The sequence below is a fragment of the Sus scrofa genome, chromosome 13 (assembly GCF_000003025.6).
Source record: "Sus scrofa isolate TJ Tabasco breed Duroc chromosome 13, Sscrofa11.1, whole genome shotgun sequence".
Lineage (NCBI taxonomy): Eukaryota > Metazoa > Chordata > Mammalia > Artiodactyla > Suidae > Sus > Sus scrofa.
Genome location: NC_010455.5, coordinates 4,427,437 through 4,446,154, shown reverse-complemented (window position 1 = coordinate 4,446,154; position 18,718 = coordinate 4,427,437). Strand labels below are relative to the sequence as shown.

General features: G+C 38.9%; 1 protein-coding gene across 8 annotated transcripts in view; it reads left to right on the top strand.

Annotated features, from left to right (window-relative positions):
• TBC1D5 (TBC1 domain family member 5) overlaps positions 1 to 18,718 on the top strand; it is a 546,905-nt gene that overhangs the window by 292,294 nt on the left and 235,893 nt on the right. For all 8 annotated transcript variants that reach the window (XM_021069681.1, XM_021069680.1, XM_021069682.1 and 5 more), the window contains 4 exons: positions 2,005 to 2,113; positions 3,851 to 3,940; positions 4,039 to 4,113; positions 5,505 to 5,572. In XM_021069681.1, the coding sequence (XP_020925340.1) occupies positions 2,005 to 2,113; positions 3,851 to 3,940; positions 4,039 to 4,113; positions 5,505 to 5,572 (342 nt within the window). The remainder of the gene's footprint in view (positions 1 to 2,004; positions 2,114 to 3,850; positions 3,941 to 4,038; positions 4,114 to 5,504; positions 5,573 to 18,718) is intronic.

Genomic DNA, 18,718 nt, shown 5'->3' with positions numbered 1-18,718 from the left:
ACTTGGAGTGACTAAGAATTACTTCAGCATGAAAACAATGGAAAGAGCATCAAGAGAAAATAAATGTTGGGTTTAAATTATACACAAGATAAAAATAATTGGGTTAAAAATACATACATGTGGCAGCAAAGGTGTAATGTGTAATGTATGAAAAACTCCTGTCTTGTACCAAGAAGTCCCACCAAAATAAAAGTAGTGCTATAATTATTATTGAGAGCAATAAATGTTATGATATACTATGCACCCTTCTAAGGACTTTTCATGTATTTTAATCCTCATAATAATTATTTGAGGTAGATGCTCTTATTACTATTCCATTTTTCAGATGAGGCAACAATGACACAGTGAGCTTAAGTAACTTGACCATGAGTCACAGCTAGTAAGTTATGTACTATTTCTGAATGTAGAACTGTCTTTTTACCCCAGAAATGTGGCTCTAATGTCTATTCTCTTAGCCGCTATTCTCTACCGCTTAAAATGGGCAAAGGACAAGAAAGGAAGTTTTAAAATAGAAGCAATAAAATGACTCAAAAACATGAAAAAAATTTTGGTTTCACTGATACAGAAGCAAGTAAAATGAAAATGAAATATTCTTTTATGACTAGGGTGATGAAAATAGGAAAGTCTCATGGAGTAGTGGTAGGAATGTATTTCTTCCAGTATAGGGTTGGCGCAAGTGTCCTATTTGTCACACTTAGCCATTTAGCTTCTGCTCCTATTGGCAGAAGCCTTGGCTTGGTTGAAGCCAGTGCTGCGGGGCCGAGACTGGAAGTTCTCCTGCTTGTGGCATTAGGGAATGTGCCATTGCCTTGGTCACTCTCCTGGAAAGCTCAGTGGGGAAGATGCAGCTGGGTCCAGTCAAGGTTTTGCATGTTAGGTGTGCAGTTTTGGTTCTGATACTGTCTCATATGATTGCATAGTGTGTGCCTGTCCTTTCTGAAAATGGGGGGGGGGTGCGCGTGGTGTCTGGCCCGTGACAACAAGTAAATAGAGGAGGATGATTGACAGTTTCTGAGGCTTTCTTTTGAGTTAGTCTCTGAAGAGATTGCCAGGCTTGCAGCTTTGGTAGTAAACGTTGTAAGTTTATTGTGGCATTATGGAATCTGAGAGAAATTTTATAATGCTATACTCAGTAGCCTCAACTGTTGACAAATGATTCTTGATGTTTAGTTTGGTACAAGACACGGGAATATAGGTCTGCTTCCTTTATTCAAACTCAGTAAATGGTTTGGGACAATTAATTTCCAATTGTTTCCCAGTAGAGCAGATTTACTTGTATATTAATGAGGCACAGGTGTTGGGCCCCTGGTGCCTGCATGCCTGGGAGGCACATTTCAGTTGTTTATCTACTCAGCCATAGGTACGGCAAGGTACTCAAGCTTGCCTTTCAGTTTTTACAGTGAGGCTTTTTAATTTTTTGATGTTTTTCTTCAAATTTGCCTGCATCTGTTAAAATTTTAAAACTGATCATGTAGAAAGAAGTTGCAGAGATTTCAATAGTAAATAGTACTAAAGATTAAAGAAAGTAGTCTTCTCTTATATTTAACTGCCCAGCCTGACATTACAGAGAAATGGGTTTATTTAAACAGATATTTTAGGTGAGAGGCCAATGTAATCAACGGCCCATGTTTTGGTTGTGTATTTTGGAGCAGGTATATCTTTGTCCGTGGCTGAAGCAGTTATATCCTTATATTAATATTCTTTTTTTTTTCTTGTTTATTCACTGAACTGCACTACCAACATTTTAGAGGAAATGGAATAGCCTCCATAGACATTGTGAATTTCAGTAGCTGGCATAATTATAGCGATCTACATATTCATTAAATCTACAAACGAACTCTGTCCAAAAAGACAGCCATGCGTTCAGAAACAGTACACAACTAAATGTATACGTTTTAAAAGTTGCATTTCTGAGACTTATTTAGAATTAAATTCCTGTAGCACTCCTCTCCAAGCAGAAGAATTTTAACAAAAGGATCCCTATGCTTTGGTTTCTGCATCTAGGAAAGAATGGGAAGAACTCTTTGTAAACAACAATTACTTGGCAACAATAAGGCAGAAGGGGATTAATGGGCAGCTGAGAAGCAGCAGGTTCCGCAGCATTTGCTGGAAGGTAAGGAGAAAATATTTATTTACAGTTTGTGGTTGCAGTGTATCACCACATTACCTGATGCCCTGGAAGATCACCCATGCAGGGGATCACTGAATTTTCCGAGAGACTTCACTCTTGCTTTTTTGGCCATCCACATTTATCTTTCATAGGACATTTGCTAATAAGGTTGAACCACCTTAGTCCTGGATAACTGGTGATGGTAAAGGAGTCATTTGAAATAATGTTTTTTTTCATCCCATTTGATGGTGCGGAACTCAAGCAACACCTTCATCCGTCCCCAGAGGCGTGAATTCTTGACGCGGGGTGGGAGAAGGGGGATTAATGTTCCCAGGTTCCTGCTATATCAAGTGCTGCCATTTAGCCATCCTCCCTTTTTTGTTCACAAAGAGCAGATGGAAAAGATTTTTCATATTTTTTGTACTAGAAACACCAAGCGAAGGGCAGTGAAAAGGAGAAACGGAGGGAAATTAGGTCAGACTCCTTCCAGGTCACCACACGAGCAAGGATGACGTGCACTATCTCTTTTGCACTTGGAAACCTGTCCCTTTTGGTTCTCTCAAACGAATTAATTTAGATTGAGACTCACTTTTGAAATGACTTGTGTTGAAAATTTTCAGGGTTTATCTGCATAAATGGAGGGTACAGAGCCTGCGAGTGCAGACAGTAAGGAACATGTAATGAATTGGACAGTTTGAAATTTAATAATTTAGATTTAATAATTAAAGTACATTTTTCTTCTGTTGGATGCAGGCAGTTAAGGCAGGGGACGTGCTGCTCAGATGTTTGTACATGAGGCTTCGTGCCCCTCCCCCACTGCTTGTTGTTTAACTTTAAGTCTCCTTCCTTGGCTAAAAATAAACTCAAAGCCAGATTTATTTTAATGCTGTATTAAACTAAATTAAATCAAATTTGTCTTTTTAAGAATGCTTGTTATTTTCATAAGCTGATTGCTAGTTGTAAATTACATTTTCTGTTGTAAAAGGAATGGCTTCACTTCTCAGGCTATGTCCTCAGATTCTTCTGCTCTGTCAGTTACCTGCTTGTTTGAAGACAAATCTGAAATTACAAATTGGGCCTTGTGCCTGTTAATACACTCCATCGCCCCCATTGCTATAAGGATGTAAAGTGGGATTGTACTAGAACGTCAGTGAATTTTTCTTGTTCACTTTTAATATAAATTTGGAGGGGAGATGGGTTCCATGTTGTGGTGTAGCTTTTGAGATCTCGTTCTGAGGCCTTAGTTCTTGTTTGTTTGTTTGTTTCGGCTTTTGTCTTTTTAAGGCTGCACCTGCCACATATGGAGGTTCCCAGGCTAGGGGTCAAATCGGAGCCACAGCCACCGGCCTACACCACAGCCCCAGCAATGCCAGATCCGAGCCGCGTCTGAGACCTACACCATGAGCTCACCACAACGCCAGATCCTTACTTAACCTAATGTGCGAGGCCAGGGAATGAACCCGCGTCTTCATGGATGCTAGTCGGGTTGGTTAACTGCTGAGCCATGACGGGAACTCCTTATTTTTATTTTTTTGTCGCTTTTTGAATTGTCCAAATTTATGTATTTCTTACATATCCCCAAATACTATTTACTGAGTGTCAGAATTATTGTATGAATATGAACTACTTTGAATGTGAACATCTTTTTTCAATTTTCAGGTGATTTTGTTTGGCATAGTTTCACATTTTACTTCTTAGGATTTTTATAAACATTTCCTCTTTTTTTTTTTTTTTTGACAGCTCTTTCTTTGTGTTCTTCCTCAAGATAAAAGTCAATGGATAAGTAGAATTAAAGAATTAAGAGCATGGTATAGCAACGTTAAAGAAATAGTAAGTCATGCTTTAATTGACGTAATTGTTTTCTTAAGTATGCTTTAAAGTCCAGTAGACTCTGATCTTTGCATGTGTGTTTTCTTTCTTTTTGCCAGCATATCACAAACCCGAGGAAAGTTGTTGGCCAGCAGGACTTGATGATCAATAATCCCCTTTCCCAGGATGAAGGGGTAAAGTTTGTTTATTCATATTTGAACCTCTTTTGCCCATAAGAATGTGCTTATGAGTCTCCTCCTCAATCACCATGAAAGCGGTGTTACTCCAAACCAGTTATAATTTCTTTACCCCACGTATTGTACCACCTGAAGCCAGATGGGAGTTCTTCGATGCTGTATCAGGCTAGTGTTGCAGGAACCTGATGGACTACTTCTGTGGAATGGCACTGCTGAGGAGAAGCCCCAGGAACCCTCCCCAGCAAGAGCTGAGGGTCAGAGAGAAGAATAGGAAGATGAGGGTAGAGCTGTCTTACCAAGGTTGGAGTGGGGGAGGCTGAGGAGCGCCTCCCTTCATGGCAGAAGGCTTCACCTGGAGGGATTAGCTCACACAAAGGGACTGTTAGTAGTGACTCGGTGAGGAAGTTTTTAAAGGATATGAAAAAGATCAGGCCGACCTCCACTCATATTCCAGTAAAGATGAGGAGTAATTACCACCTCAGAGGTATTGTGTAGCTTCTTCAGTTGCTGCGCTAATTCCCATTTCCTAACAGAAAATTGTTAACAGTAATTTGTTTCCAGTTTCTATAGAACATTAGCATTTCTTTTTCCTGATACATGTAATTATTATAATATAGTTCATGGGATACCAGCATGAAATATTAAGTAACTTTTAAAACTTTAATTTCCCTTTTTAAAAAGTATGTAAAAATCAGTTCAATTAAAAAACCAGGAGTCCCTTTTGTGGCTCAGAGGATTAAGAACCGACATAGTCTCTGTGAAGATGTGGGTTCGATCTCTGGCCTCACTCACTATGTTAAAGATCCAGTGTTGCTGCAGGCTGCATTATAGGTCACAGATTTGGCTCCAGTTTGACCCCTGGCCCGGGAACTTCCATATGCTGCAGGTGTGGCCATAAAAAGAAAAAAATATCTATATATATATATAGATATAGATATAGATATAGATATAGATAGATAGATAGATAGATATACCTATATAAATGAAGCTTTGTAGAAAACATTGCATGTCTTTCTTAGTGCACTGGCAGTTCTGTTCAGGTTCGGGTGGGACCAGTTGGCCTTTGGCCCTCCTCTAATGCAAGCCAACCTTTTTGTTGCTAAGGGGGTAGCAGCAGGTGTATAGCAGTAAGTGTATCATTCACTCTAAATAGTAGAAAAATTTAAATGTATACAATGATGTCACTTTAAAAATTGATGTTAGAATGTATTTTTGAGATTAAACTAGATTTTAATAAGAAAAAATTTCCAATTTCAGGTTTCCTGTCTGCAGTGGGAAATGATAACTCAGAGAAGGATAAATTTAATCATTTAAATTATTAAATTCAAGTCATAAAAGTTAAGCAAAGGTATGATATTATTTTAAATAGGTTGTTTATCTTATTTCAGAGTCTTTGGAACAAATTCTTCCAAGATAAAGAACTTCGGTCAATGATCGAACAGGATGTCAAAAGAACGTATGTAGAACTGTTTACAGTTTACTTTTAATAATTCAAACTAGTGTTATCTCTTTGTAATTGGAGAAAAATACAGAATCTATGAGGAGCCTTCATTGATGCAGTATTCTACTTGTGATAGTTATTTTGGCCAAATTTTGATAATAAGAATTACTTTCTTAAAGATAAATTTTTGTGTTCCCTTTGTCAAAATAAATTATAATATCAATAATATTAAGATAATATTTAGGTACTTAAATAGTGAATCAATTTTTCAATTTCCAGTGGTTATTTGAAGTCATGTACTTCTGATTAAGGTTATATTATGTAGTCCTAATACTGATTTTGCTAGAAAAAATTATCTTTTGCTTCACATTTTTGAGTCCTTTTCTAATCAAATTACTCTTTAAATGACAATTATTCTTTTTACCCCTCTCATTTCTCTTCCTCTTGACACCATTCAGGTTTGCAAACAACTCAGCCTACTCAGGATTTATCATGTGAAGATTAGTTTTTATTTAGCATATAATTAATGTCTATAACTTTTATATATTGGACCTATCTTTTTGGGTCATATAGCGAGAAGCACATGGCATTTGTGTAGGAAGAGTCTAGGGTAAGTTCTAGGAACATAGGCTATAATTCTGGGCAAATTAATTTCAGCGAACATCTTTCCTTCTTAGATGACCTTTTCTCTAAAACAGAGATAATAGTGACCACCTCACAGGATTGTTATAGTTGAAGGAGGATATGCTGTAATCGTAGTAAATTAGATGCGGTTATACTCTAAACTGCAAACTGCGTAAACGTTAGCCAATTTAAGTTCATCAGTGGGATCTGGGCTGAGTCAGCTGCGTGCGTCCTTGTGTCTCCGGGGCTTCTTTCCAGGTCCTCCTGCAGCTCTGCCTGTCTGCTTCCGTCCTGGTTCAACTCCTAGTACAGTACAGGGTCAGCACTGCTGGCTCTCGGACAGTCGTCTCTCTCCAGGTCCCAAACAGAATAAGCACATAACCAGATGACAGGGGCTGTTACAAGTATACTACACCTTTAACAAATGAGATTGAGATTTTCTTTTTCTTCCTTTTCCTTCCTTTTCCTTTTTTTTTTTTTTTTCTTTTCTTTTTTCCTGCTTTTTAGGGCCAAATCCGCAGCACATGGAAGTCCCAGGTTAGGCGTCGAATTGAAACTGCCAGCCTACACCACAACCATAGCAACATGGGATCTGTGACCTACATCACAGCTCATGGCAACGCCAGATCCCAGACCCAGTGAACGAGGCCAGGAATCGAACCCAGGTTGTCATAGATACTAGTCAGATTCATTTCCAGGTGCAGCACAGTGGGAACTCCCACAAATGAGATTTTCTATTTTAAATCAGAAACAACTCAGAGGAGTCATAGATTCAGAGAAGGGCAAAACCATAGATAACTAGCTGTGGTAATGGGTTGGAGGGTGGGAGATGTGGGGCATTTTGATGAGCTTGAGATAACCTGTCAACCCAGGACTGAGCAGTTACAGGGAAGTTGCCCTCAGGAGTCAGGATGGTGCTAGATCTCCAGCACATTGCGCTGGTTCACAGGAGGCACTCGATAAATATTTATTGGCTAGAACAAAAGAATGACTTCCCTCACTAATCATTTAAGTAACTGAGTAATCAGTAGCAGTGAAATGGGACTGACAAAAACAAGATGCACAGTATATATTGCTAATCAAGTGGTGTAGGTATCTTTTAAAAAAATGTGAGGGAATTATCTTAGAAAACTTGCCAGCTTCAGTTTGCAGTGACTAAAAAAAAGGGCTTTAATCGGTGTTTTACTATTATCAAATGAAAATGGACGCACCATGGCACTGGGGCAGTGTCTTACCCTGGAGGCCATGTGGGCCAGACTAGCTAAAAGAAATAGCAAAGAAAAGAAGGGGAAAGTGAAAGCTGGATGGCCAGACAAAACAGGAGGTGGCGTTGGGAGCCTCTTCATTTTGGTTACTTAGCTCAAACATATCTTTGTTGCTATTTGGGAAGTGTCATTTCTCAAAAGCTTTATTCTCATAACTATTCGGGATTATATTTTCTGTGTGTTTTTCTTATAAAAACTTGTGTGTTTGTGTCTAACACACAGGCATGGCTATTTTTTCCTCATAATTTGTGTCCACTGTGCATTTTTATTAAGTTGGTAAACCTGAGATCCAGGCAAGGCCGCTAGAAGGCCTTGTGGTCCACAGCATAGAAGGAATGTTTGCATTCTCCTTCCCCAGAAGGCTCTCCATGGCTCTGTCCATGTCTAGAGCAAGTCTCTCTGCCATCTGTATCTCAGTTTTGTGGCAAGTAACTTAGCTTGTAAGGTAAGGCTGTCAGTCTTACTTTAAAGCCACCAAATTGCCTCATCATAAAAGTTGAGTAGCTTGAATAACTTGACCACTTTAGGCCATACACTCTCTTTATAAGGCACTACATGGTCTCAAATCCACAGTTTTCAATCCAGTCTGTACAGCAACTCATAAGGCAGTAGGAGAAGAGAGCAAAAAGTACAGTTCAGTGAATGTTACACAGTGTTATTCTGTCACTAGCAACTGTGAATTTGTTTTTTTTGTTTGTTTGTTTGTTGTCTGTTTAGGGCTGTACCTGTGGCATATTGAGGTTCTCAGGCTAGTGGTTGAATCAGACCTGTAGCCACTGGCTTACACCACAGCCATAGCAATGCCAGTTCCAAGCCTCGTCTGTGACCTACATCACAGTTCAGGGCAACATTGGATCCTTAACCCACTGAGTGAGACCAGGGATTGAACCTGCGTCCTCATGGTTACTAGTCAGATTCGTTTCCGCTGAGCCACGGCCAGAACTCCCAATTTGGTTTTTTAAATGTACACTTCATTGAATGTCTACTCTGTTTCAGGCCCATCCTTTGTGTGGGGGAGTAGAGTAGGGAGTGAGACAGACAAGGTCCTGCCGTCACAGGATGCACAGTAGTGTTGGGGTGCGGGGGGAGTGAGATAGTAAGTGTGTGGAGATGAAGAACATAATGGTAGATGGTGGTTACTGCTGTGAAGAAATAAAGCAGAGTAGGAGGTTAGCTAGATGTGGCCACTTTAGGAGTTGTGATCAGAACTGAGAAGATGACATTTGAGCTGAGATGTGAAAAAAATTTTTTAAAGCCATCCATGTGAAGATCTAGGAGGAGAACATTCCAGGCAGAGGAATAGCTTGTGCAAAGTCCTCAGTGAAAATGAGCTCAGTATTTCGAGGAACAAAAGGAGGGCAGGTGTGGTTGGAGGCAGGTGATTTCAGTAGGGAAATTTGAGAGGAGGGAGAATGCCAAACAAGCACTCCTGCTGGCCTTAGTGAGGAGTTTGCATTTGACTCCAGTTGCCCTGGGAAGCCACTGGGGGGGATATAGGGCAGGGATGACATCTGACAAGAGGACTCTGGCTGCCATGCAGTGAGGTGAAGGTGGACGTGAGCGTGGCAGCTGGAATTGCAGCTGGGAGTCTGCTGCCAGTGTCCCAAGGTCAGGAGTGTCAGTGATGGAGACGGAAGATCAGTTGAAGATACAGATTTTATTTTATACACCCATGGCATGTGGAAGATCCTGGGCCAGGGATTGAACCTGCACTGCAGTAGTGACCCATGCTGCTTCAGTGACAATGCTGGATCCTTAACTGCTAGGCCACTAGGGAACTCCCACTTTTATATTTTTAAATACAAATTGGGGGTCATTATTTGTAGCTTTCTCACATTCATCAGTTCTGTTCCTTTTTTACTGCTCTGTTTCAGGTCCTTCCTGCTTCTTTATTTAGAGATGCTTACTGTTTAATTGTTTTCTTTGGATCTATCAACTTTCTTTTCCAACCCAACCCCTGTGTTATAACCCTTTTTTCCCAAAGCACATTTCTAATCATGCTACTGCTTACCTAATCTAAGACCTTCTGTCACCCTGTGGTTTACAGAGCACGTACTTACCCAGTCTCCCTAACACACACAGAGCCTCCTTTTTGGGCTTTCCAATTGCCTTTCTGTTACTGATTTCTAGTGTAATTCCATTGTGGTCTGAGGGCAGGCAGTGTAAAATTTCTGTTCTGTCAAATTTGTGAAAGGTATGTGTTGTGACTTAGAATGTGATCTGTTTCTGTGAATGTTCCATGTGAGCTGGAAAAGAATGTGTAACCTGCTGTTGTTGGATGAAGTAGTCTGTGAATGTCAATTAGATCCAGTTGATTGATGAGATTGCTGAGTTCAACTCTGTCCTTACTGATTTTCTGCCTGCCGGGTCTGTCCATTTCTGGTAGAGTGGATTTTTTTTTTTAATTTCTCTTTGCAGTTTTATCAGGTTTTGCCTTGCATAGTGTGATGCTTGTTTTTAGGCAGACACATGGTAAGGATTGTATGTTTTCTTGGAGAATTGATCCCAGCAGAATTGAAAGAACTGAAAGCAGCCCAAAGAAGAAGTTACAGTGCGGGATAATGGTCCTATGGTAGAAAGAGTGTGTACAGGAGCTCTGGTGACAGCCCAGAGTTCACCTTTCAGACCTGGTGGTAACCCCTGGAGACCTGATCTTTTTTTGTCTCACTGCAGAGTCGAGATGATGCTTAATAAATGCATTTATGAATCTTATCACTGATGATCAGTGTTGTAATACAGTCCCTGACATTTTCAATCTTCAGAGACATAAGCACACTTAAAAAATACTATTGTCAGCCTTCTAGTGTGAGTTTAAACAAGATAATTTCATCTGGTAAGCTGTGTTGTTGCCATCATTATTGAATTTATTTGATCTGAATATGTCACTGTATTAAATATTATCTCCTTTTTCAACTAATTTTAATATTCTTTTATTCTGCTACCCCTTTTTTGCCTCAAAGGGTTTTGTATTCATTTCAATTAATTGTTCCTTATCTGAATCTAATGAGGTTGTTACAGTTCTCGTTTTTATTACTGAATGAAAAAACTGATAATCAAAAGGTAAATCAAGAAGCTTCCAATTTACAGCATTCCTAATTCAGAACTTGAATCGTCCATTCTGAACCAATTTTGCCAGGCTTCAAAGGCTGTATGTAACATTAAATGAAATTCAGTATTATTTGAAATGATGGGAAATATTGAGTTCAGAATAAAATATCATTTCCATATTAGATACCAAAGAAGTCTGTTATTTGGTCTATCAAGGTCTATTCTAAAAGTATATTTTTAGTGTCTATAACATCATTTGCAAATTAACATATTTACAAGCTATTGCCAAATAGTGTCATGTTTTCTTCAAATGCGTTCTCCCTCTCTCTTGAATCAAATGATTAAAATTCTTTAGCTTACTTTTATCGCTGTAACTGTCACTATATTTAAAAATCGATCTGATTGTCTCTTGGGCATGCTGGTTGCTGTCCTCAATTTCTGGTCCTCATGTTTCTGGTTATTGTAGAGTTATTGCAGTTAGCACTTCAGGCAGCTTACTCCTCATTTAATTTCATTCTGTCCCACTTTAATCTCCATGGCATGATAAGATCTTTAAAGATGCAGCTTTCTCATTTGATGCTTCCTTTTGTTTATAGTTCTTGTATGGGCCAAGCTTTAGATATAATGTATTGAAGAAAATTTTGTTTCCTCGTTTTTTTTTTTAATCATATCATTTGATATTTTGTGGATTCATTAATAATTATCAAGATTTTCTCTTTAAAACCATCGATGTGTGCTGTCCAGGTTGGGAACCACTAGGCACCTGTGACTTTTAAATTTAAATTAATTTAGATTAAATAAAATAAGTCTTCATAAGCACATTTCAAGTGCTGATGCTACTGTATAGGGTAGCTCAGATGTAAAACGTTTCTATCATTCTAGGAAATTCTCTTGGACAGTGCTTTGTTAATAATTCTTTGTTATATTTTTGTGTAGTATATGATAGGAATGTTTGCTTTTTATTTTTTGTTCATAGTGAACTTTTAGATATGATCATACTTAATATTTACATTTATTTTCTTTCTCTGCCCTTAAGAAACTTCCATGACTTTTCATAGTATAGAAGTCTTATCTGAGTTTTTGGTCAAATTTAGTTATTATGTTACATTGTCCTGGGAAACTTGAAATCAGACTGCTTAGAAAATGTTTTCTATATTAAGATCATACAAAAATGATTTTACATCGTTAACTTGTTGATTTTATTTTTTCTTATTTAAAGTCCATCTTCTCCATAGTTCCTGTTTGGGGGGAAATACTGCAGGTTCCCTAGTTCAGTGTTGATTGTCACACTTAATTTAACAAAGTTCAAATATCCCAAATGCTGGTATCTTTTATACAGTTTCCTCCAAGCCCCCCCCTTTTTTTTCTTAGATAAAAATCAAATTCCTCAGGGAAAGAAGATTTTACAGGCAATTTCAGAGCAGAATTGATTTGGGTGTGTGTTAATGCAGACAATCTGCCCAGTGTTAAAATGTTAAAGAGAAAAAAAACCACACAAGCTGCCATGTTCGTGTGATCACACCAAAATAGCAGCTTGTATTTATATTTTCAGTCTCCTCGAGGTGGACTGCAGGCACACATGAATGGGTGGCTGTACTTGGTGTTGTGTTGTGATTTTATTTGATGCAGGCAGAGCACACGCTTGTGCATGCGCGACCAGCCTCGCATATGCACTTGTTCACAGCCGCGAAAGCGAAAACTACAACACAAGCCGCTCTCTGCGAGTTGTCGGCAACCCGTGTGTGTGTTTCTTAAATATTAAAGAGGGGGAGAAACAGATTTTCAGGAATAGAAGAAACAATTCTTCTGTCAAATGGCCTGTAGTCCTTCCTCATTTGACAACATTTAAGGTAAAAACCAAATATTTGCTTCTTATGGTTACAGATACATGCATATATATATATTATATATATAATATATATATATTTAGAAATATGTATTTTCCTGCACTGCTCATGTCTTTAAAGTGGATTTTTCTCATTTCTGTTCCATTTAAGCATGCAAATTCTTACCATACATTTGTTCCAATTTATGGGATATTTTTAAACTTTAAAGAAATTGTATAGTCTTTGAGTGAAAATATAGGTGTATTTGCTGCAGTTGTGGTGCTTTGCGTAGCATCCTGGCCCTTCAAGTCTTTGGAGTTTGGGAGCAGTAGTCCATGTAGTGGAAGCACAGTGCTATCACCCTGGGCTGCTGGCCAGAAGGGTTTTTGCTTTTGATATCCTCCTTGTGAATTAAGCCAAATTTTTTTAGCACTATTTATAGTTGTGGGTTTACATATCGATTATGAGAAAGTTACTAAGTAAAGTCTGGTGGGTGGTGAAGCAATACCTTATCCTGAAATTTCCTGGTAGACCAGGCCTGTTCAGCAGTTTAACAGTATTTCCAGAACTTTCACGCAGATTTTGAATTGAAGCCACTTAAGTACTTCAAGGGTAAATGCTTTAAATTGCTTTAAAATTTTTCCTTAATTGTTGAAATACTGCAAAATAAAGTACGTATTTTCAGTGACAAAGTTTTGCACTTAAGTGCATATTTTTTTATCTACTTATATATATTTTCACATTTACGGTATCAGTAGAAAGTTTTGTGTTTTTTGAGACAAGGAAGCAGTGGCGTAGAGGGCATGCTGTGTAATTCAGGGCTTTGGAAATCCCAGAAGAACCTTTGATGCAAATCCGTACTTAGATGGGGGCAGATACCAGCTCCTGAAACTCCAGCTCTACCTACCTTCTCCCCACTGTGCATTTTTTGGATATTTCCTGTCATCCTAACCCTTCTGCTTCATCATCTCACCTGTAGGGTGATTTCAAACACCCACCTTCCATGTTAGAGTCTTGGAGATTTTTTTCCTATCTTCTTAGGGTGGATCCTATCATTGTCATCACAACCAGTTCCGACTTCTCTTTGCCTTTTAAGAATCAGTGTTCACCTCTAGTTTATGGCCTGTGAAGGCTATATATTGCTCTTATCTTCACTAATTGCAAAAAAACAATGGTAGCAAAACCGTGGTCTGGCCTTCTCACCTAGTTTGTGATTTAACTTTCATCTTCCATTTGTTTGTAGGTTTGTAGATTTAATTATTCATTTAACAAATCCTCCCGGTGAGAGCAGTTCCCCTGTGTTCCCTTATTGTGCAGCTCTCTGCTCACATGCCCCTTTTCAAAAAGTGTTTTGCTCTGTCAGTTAAAAGAAAAAAGAAAAATAAAAAAAATACTACTTGAGAAATTGCTATATACCCAGCTACTATTCTAAAGGCCGAGAATCTTGATAAAATAGTGCCTATTTGAGTGTGAAGAAAAGGGACCCTCCTACACTGTTGGTAGGAATGTAAATTGGTGCAGCCACTATGGAAGTCAGTATGGGGGTTCCTCAAAAATATAAAAACAGAGTTGCGATATGATCCAGCAGTCCCACTCCTGGGCATATACTAGACAAAACTCTAATTTGAGGATACATGCACCCCTATGTTCATAACAGCACTTGCAGGTATCAAAGCCTGTGTAAGTTTACCTGTTGCCACATAATATATACCACCAACCAAAATGTAATGACTTGGAACAATAATCATGTATTTCATAGTTGCTGGATATAAGGAGTTTTGGAGCAGCTAAGGTTCTGGCTCAGAAGACGCTCCTGAGCTTGCAGTCAGGTGTCAGCTGAGGAGGCTTGATTCAGGCTGAGGAACCCATGGTGGTTTCTCCACATGTGGATGTCTCCATGGTGTTGCTTAAGTATCTTTTCTACATAGGAGTCTTCCCCCAAGTAAACAATCCGAGAAGGGAGGGAGGTGTGTTAAAGATTGGCAGATGTATTTTTAAAACCATCACAATCTGGAGTTCCCGGATTGTGGCTCAGCAAGTGAAGAACCCGACATAGTCTCTACAAGGATACAGGTTTGATCCTTGGCCTAGCTCAGTGGATTAAAGATCCAGGGTTGCCGCAAGCTGCAGTGTAGGTCATAGATGCAGTTGGGATCTGGCATTGCTGTGGCATAGGCCTGCACTGTAGCTCGGATTCAACCCCTCACCTGGAACGTCCATATGCTACAGGTGGGGCCATTAAAAAGAAGAAAACAAAGCACTGCAATCCATATGTCCCGATGACCTTTTCCATCCCATCCAGCTGGCAGGGGAAATGTGGGTGCGGAATGGGGTGGTCCCCTGTCACGACCACTCTCACCCCATGGGCTAGTGCTCACCTGGCCTCAGTTAACTGAAGAGGAAGCTGGAGAGTGTAGTCCAGCTGTGTGCCTGGAAAGAAGGGGAAGCAGATTTGGTGCATGGTGAAAACATCAACCAAAGTAGGGGGTGTAGGAATAAAAAGAGTCAGTTTGCCTCCTTTCATTCTATATCAAATTGTTTCTCTATGAGTTTTGCTTGATTTTCTCAGTTTTTCTTTAATAAAACAATAAACCAGAGTAAGGTATTACAGTTATTTTGGTGTTTAATAGTATTCTAGGGAATTTTCATCCGCTCATTCGAAACTTTTGATGAATGCTTGTTGTGAAATTCCATCCTTGAAGTGTGGACAAGGCATCAGTTATTGTTCCTCCAAGTCCTTCTGTGCTTCTCCTTCCTACTGCCTGCTGTAAACCTTCACCAGGGGCTTTATTTTTACCCTTGAGGCATCTTATTGAATACTTGTATCTTCAGTAATTCATCTGGGCCCAATGCTTTGTCTGCTTTAATACTCTAATTACCTAATTATGTACTGTAATGCCATGACAAAGCCCTTTGTCATTTCACTCTTTGCTTAACCCTTTTCTTGCTTACGGAATATTCTTACTGTCTCTCTGTTGTCTGAGGGACTCTTCATCATAGGCAGCCCAGATATTTGCCTTGCTTCCCTCTGCTGTCTCTCTGTTTTATGAGAGACCATGATCCTGCTGAAGGTCTTTCCCATTAGATCCCATCAGGCCCCTGGGTTCCTGGTTATTCAGGCTCTGAAGCTGATGTTCAGGTGTCCTTCATCCTTACTTCCTGACCCATTCCTATACTGCAGTCACATGAGAAGATATGCAAAAGGCTAATAGAATGCTCTGGTTGTCATAAACTACTTCTTTTGGAGGGGCGGGGCACACCTGTGGTGTATGGAAGTTCCCAGGCTAGGGGACCGATTGTAGCTGTAGCTGCTGGCCTGCATCACAGCCATAGCAACGCAGGATCCGAGCCACCTCTGCAATCTACACCACAGCTCATGGCAACGCTGGATCCTTAACTCACTGAGCAGGGCCAGGGATTGAACTTGGGTCCTCATGGATACTACTAGTTGGGTTCATAACCCCCTGAGCCACAACAGGAACTCCCAGTCATAAACTACTTTTGTGACAAAATTAGTGCCATTTATCATTCATAGATCTTATGATGGTAAGTTAAGATGTCCGCAAGGGTCCATGAAGAAGAGTAATGGAAGTTAGCAATGGTTTTCAAAATTATAGTGATTTGTACTTCAGGATAACTAAAAATTGATGAGGGTAAATTTTTCTTTATATATGTATTTTGGATAATAATGGAAGGAAAAATGATAGAATTGCAGTTTACCATTTTACACCGTCTAAATGCATTAATACATCTAGACAGTGGCCATCGGTCATCATGAATAGAGACATAAGCTAAAAATATAAGCCTCCTGATGGAAGTACATAGCACCATCTGTGCCCACTCTCTATTGCTGCATTGTAAACCACCCCAAAGCTTGAAAGAACAACAGAATTAATTTTGTTGATGAATCTAAACCTTGGGTAGGGCTCAGCAGGCAGTTTGTCTCTCTTACACATGGTGTTGGCAAAGCCAGGTAGGAAGTTAAGGACTGGAATCATCTGAAGGCATGTTCCCTCCCTACCTGGCTATTGAAGCTGGCTCTCTGCAGAGACCTTCTTTGGAGCTGTGGCTGGAACAGCTTCCTGTGTCCTCGCTTGTAGCTGCTTGCCTTCCTAACATCATGATGTCTGAGTTCCATGGACGTGTCCAGGCAGAGAAGCAGACAGAAGTTGTGTCCCAGCATTTTCTTTGTGAGAAGCTAGTCACTAAAGAGAGTAGATCTTCGGCGGGAGGGAAGTTAAACCCCTCTACGTTTGCATGGGAGGAGTGCCAAAGAATTCATTAATTCATCCAAAAGCCACCACACTACTCATGAAAGACTTTGTTCAAAGTTGAACCTGAATCTGATGAAGCCTCTAGACCTACCTACCAGTTTATAGGAAATACAGGGGGTAGAGGAATGTGTTAAATGACAAAAGGGAGGAATAATAAGTAAAATTCAGAATTTGGTTTCTTTAACAGATACATTGTGAGGAGAGGGAGAGAAAGAGGAAGGAAAGGAGGGAGGAAGGACAAGTCTATGGAGTAGAAAAGTCTTATGAGATATATCAACAAATTGCCATGTATGGACACTTTTTAAATCTTTATTTAAACAGACTGAAACTTTTTTAGGGAAATTTGAACACTGCCTGGATATTTGATTTAATCGATAAATTATTTGTATTTGTTATAGTGTTAAAATAGTACTACGATTATGTTTTTTAGAGTCTTTTAGCAATACACACTGTACTATTATAGACATAGTGATGTCTCAGTTTTGTTTCAAAATGCAGCATGGAGGGAAGAGTATATATAAAACAAAAATTGATTAAAGATGAAGCTGGAGAGGCAGATATATTGGGGTTCAGTCTACTGTCATTTCCTTTTAAATGTTTGCATTTTCTATTAGGAAAGATTTTTAAAACATTTGACATAATCCAACATCAATTTATGATAAATACTCTTATCAAAGTGGGTAGAGAAGGAACATATCTTAACATAAAGCCATTTGTGACAGTCCCACAGCCAAGATAATACTCAATGGGGAAAAGCTAAAAGCCTTCCCACTAAAATCTGGACAAGGATGCCCACTCTCACCACTTTCATTTAGCATAGTATTGGAAGTCCTAGCCACGGTAATCAGACAAACAAAAGAAGTAAAAGATAGCCAAGAGGTAAAATTGTCACTATATGTAAATGATATGATACTACATATAGAAAACCCTAAGGATTCCACACAAAAACTATTCAAACTGATCAATGAATTCATCACAGTAGCAGAATACAAGATTAACATTCAGAAATCGGTTGCAAATCTGTATACTAACAGAACTGAGTATTTATTGTTATGAAATATTAGAAAAGGAATATAAAAATACAATGCTTTTTAAAATCGCACACCCCAAAATTAAATACCTAGGAATAAACCTGACTAAGGAGGTGAAAGACTTATGTGCTGAGAGCTGTAAAACATTAATCAAGGAAATTGAAGAGGATTCAAAGAAATGGAAAGATATTTCTGGATTGGAAGAATTAGTATCATTAAAATGACCATACTACCCAAAACAATCTACAGATTTAATGCAATCCATATCAAATTACCCATGACCTTTTTCACAGACCCAGAACAAATTATCTGAAAATTTATCTGGAACCACAAAAGACCTGGAGTTGCCAAAGCAATCCTGAGGAAGAAAAACCAAGCAGAAGTCGTAACTCCCAGACTTCAGACAATACTAAAAGCTACAATAGACAAGATTGTGTGGTAGTGGTGCTGGGAACACTGGACAGCTGCATGTAAATCAGTGAAACTAGAACACACCCTCACACCATGCACAAAAATAAAATCTCTTAAAGACTTATACATAAGACAAGACACCATCAAACTCCTAGAAGAGAGCATAAGCAAAACATTCTCTGAATCAACTGTACAAATGTTTTCTTAGGTTGGTGGCCCAAGGCAATAAAAATAAAAATAAAAATAAACCAATTGGACCCAACCAAATGTACAAGTTTTTGCACAGCAAAGGAAACCATTAAAAAAAAAAATAGTAGAAGACAACCTATGGAATTTGAGAAAATAGTTGCAAATGATGCAACCAACAAGGGCTTAATCTCCAAAATATACAATCAACTCATAGAAATAGCAAAAAAAAAAAAAAAAAAAAAAAAAAACCCAATAGCTCAATTGAAAAATGGGCAAAAGACCTAAATATACATTCCTCCAAAGAAAACATACAGATGGCCAACAGGCATATGAAAAGATTGCTCAGTATCACTAATTATTAGAGAAATGGAAATCAGAACTACAATGAAGTACCGCCTTACGCTGGTCAGAATGGCTATCATCAGTAAGACCACAATTAACAAATGCTGAATAAGGTGTGGAGAAAAGGGAAATCTCCTACACTGTTGGTGGG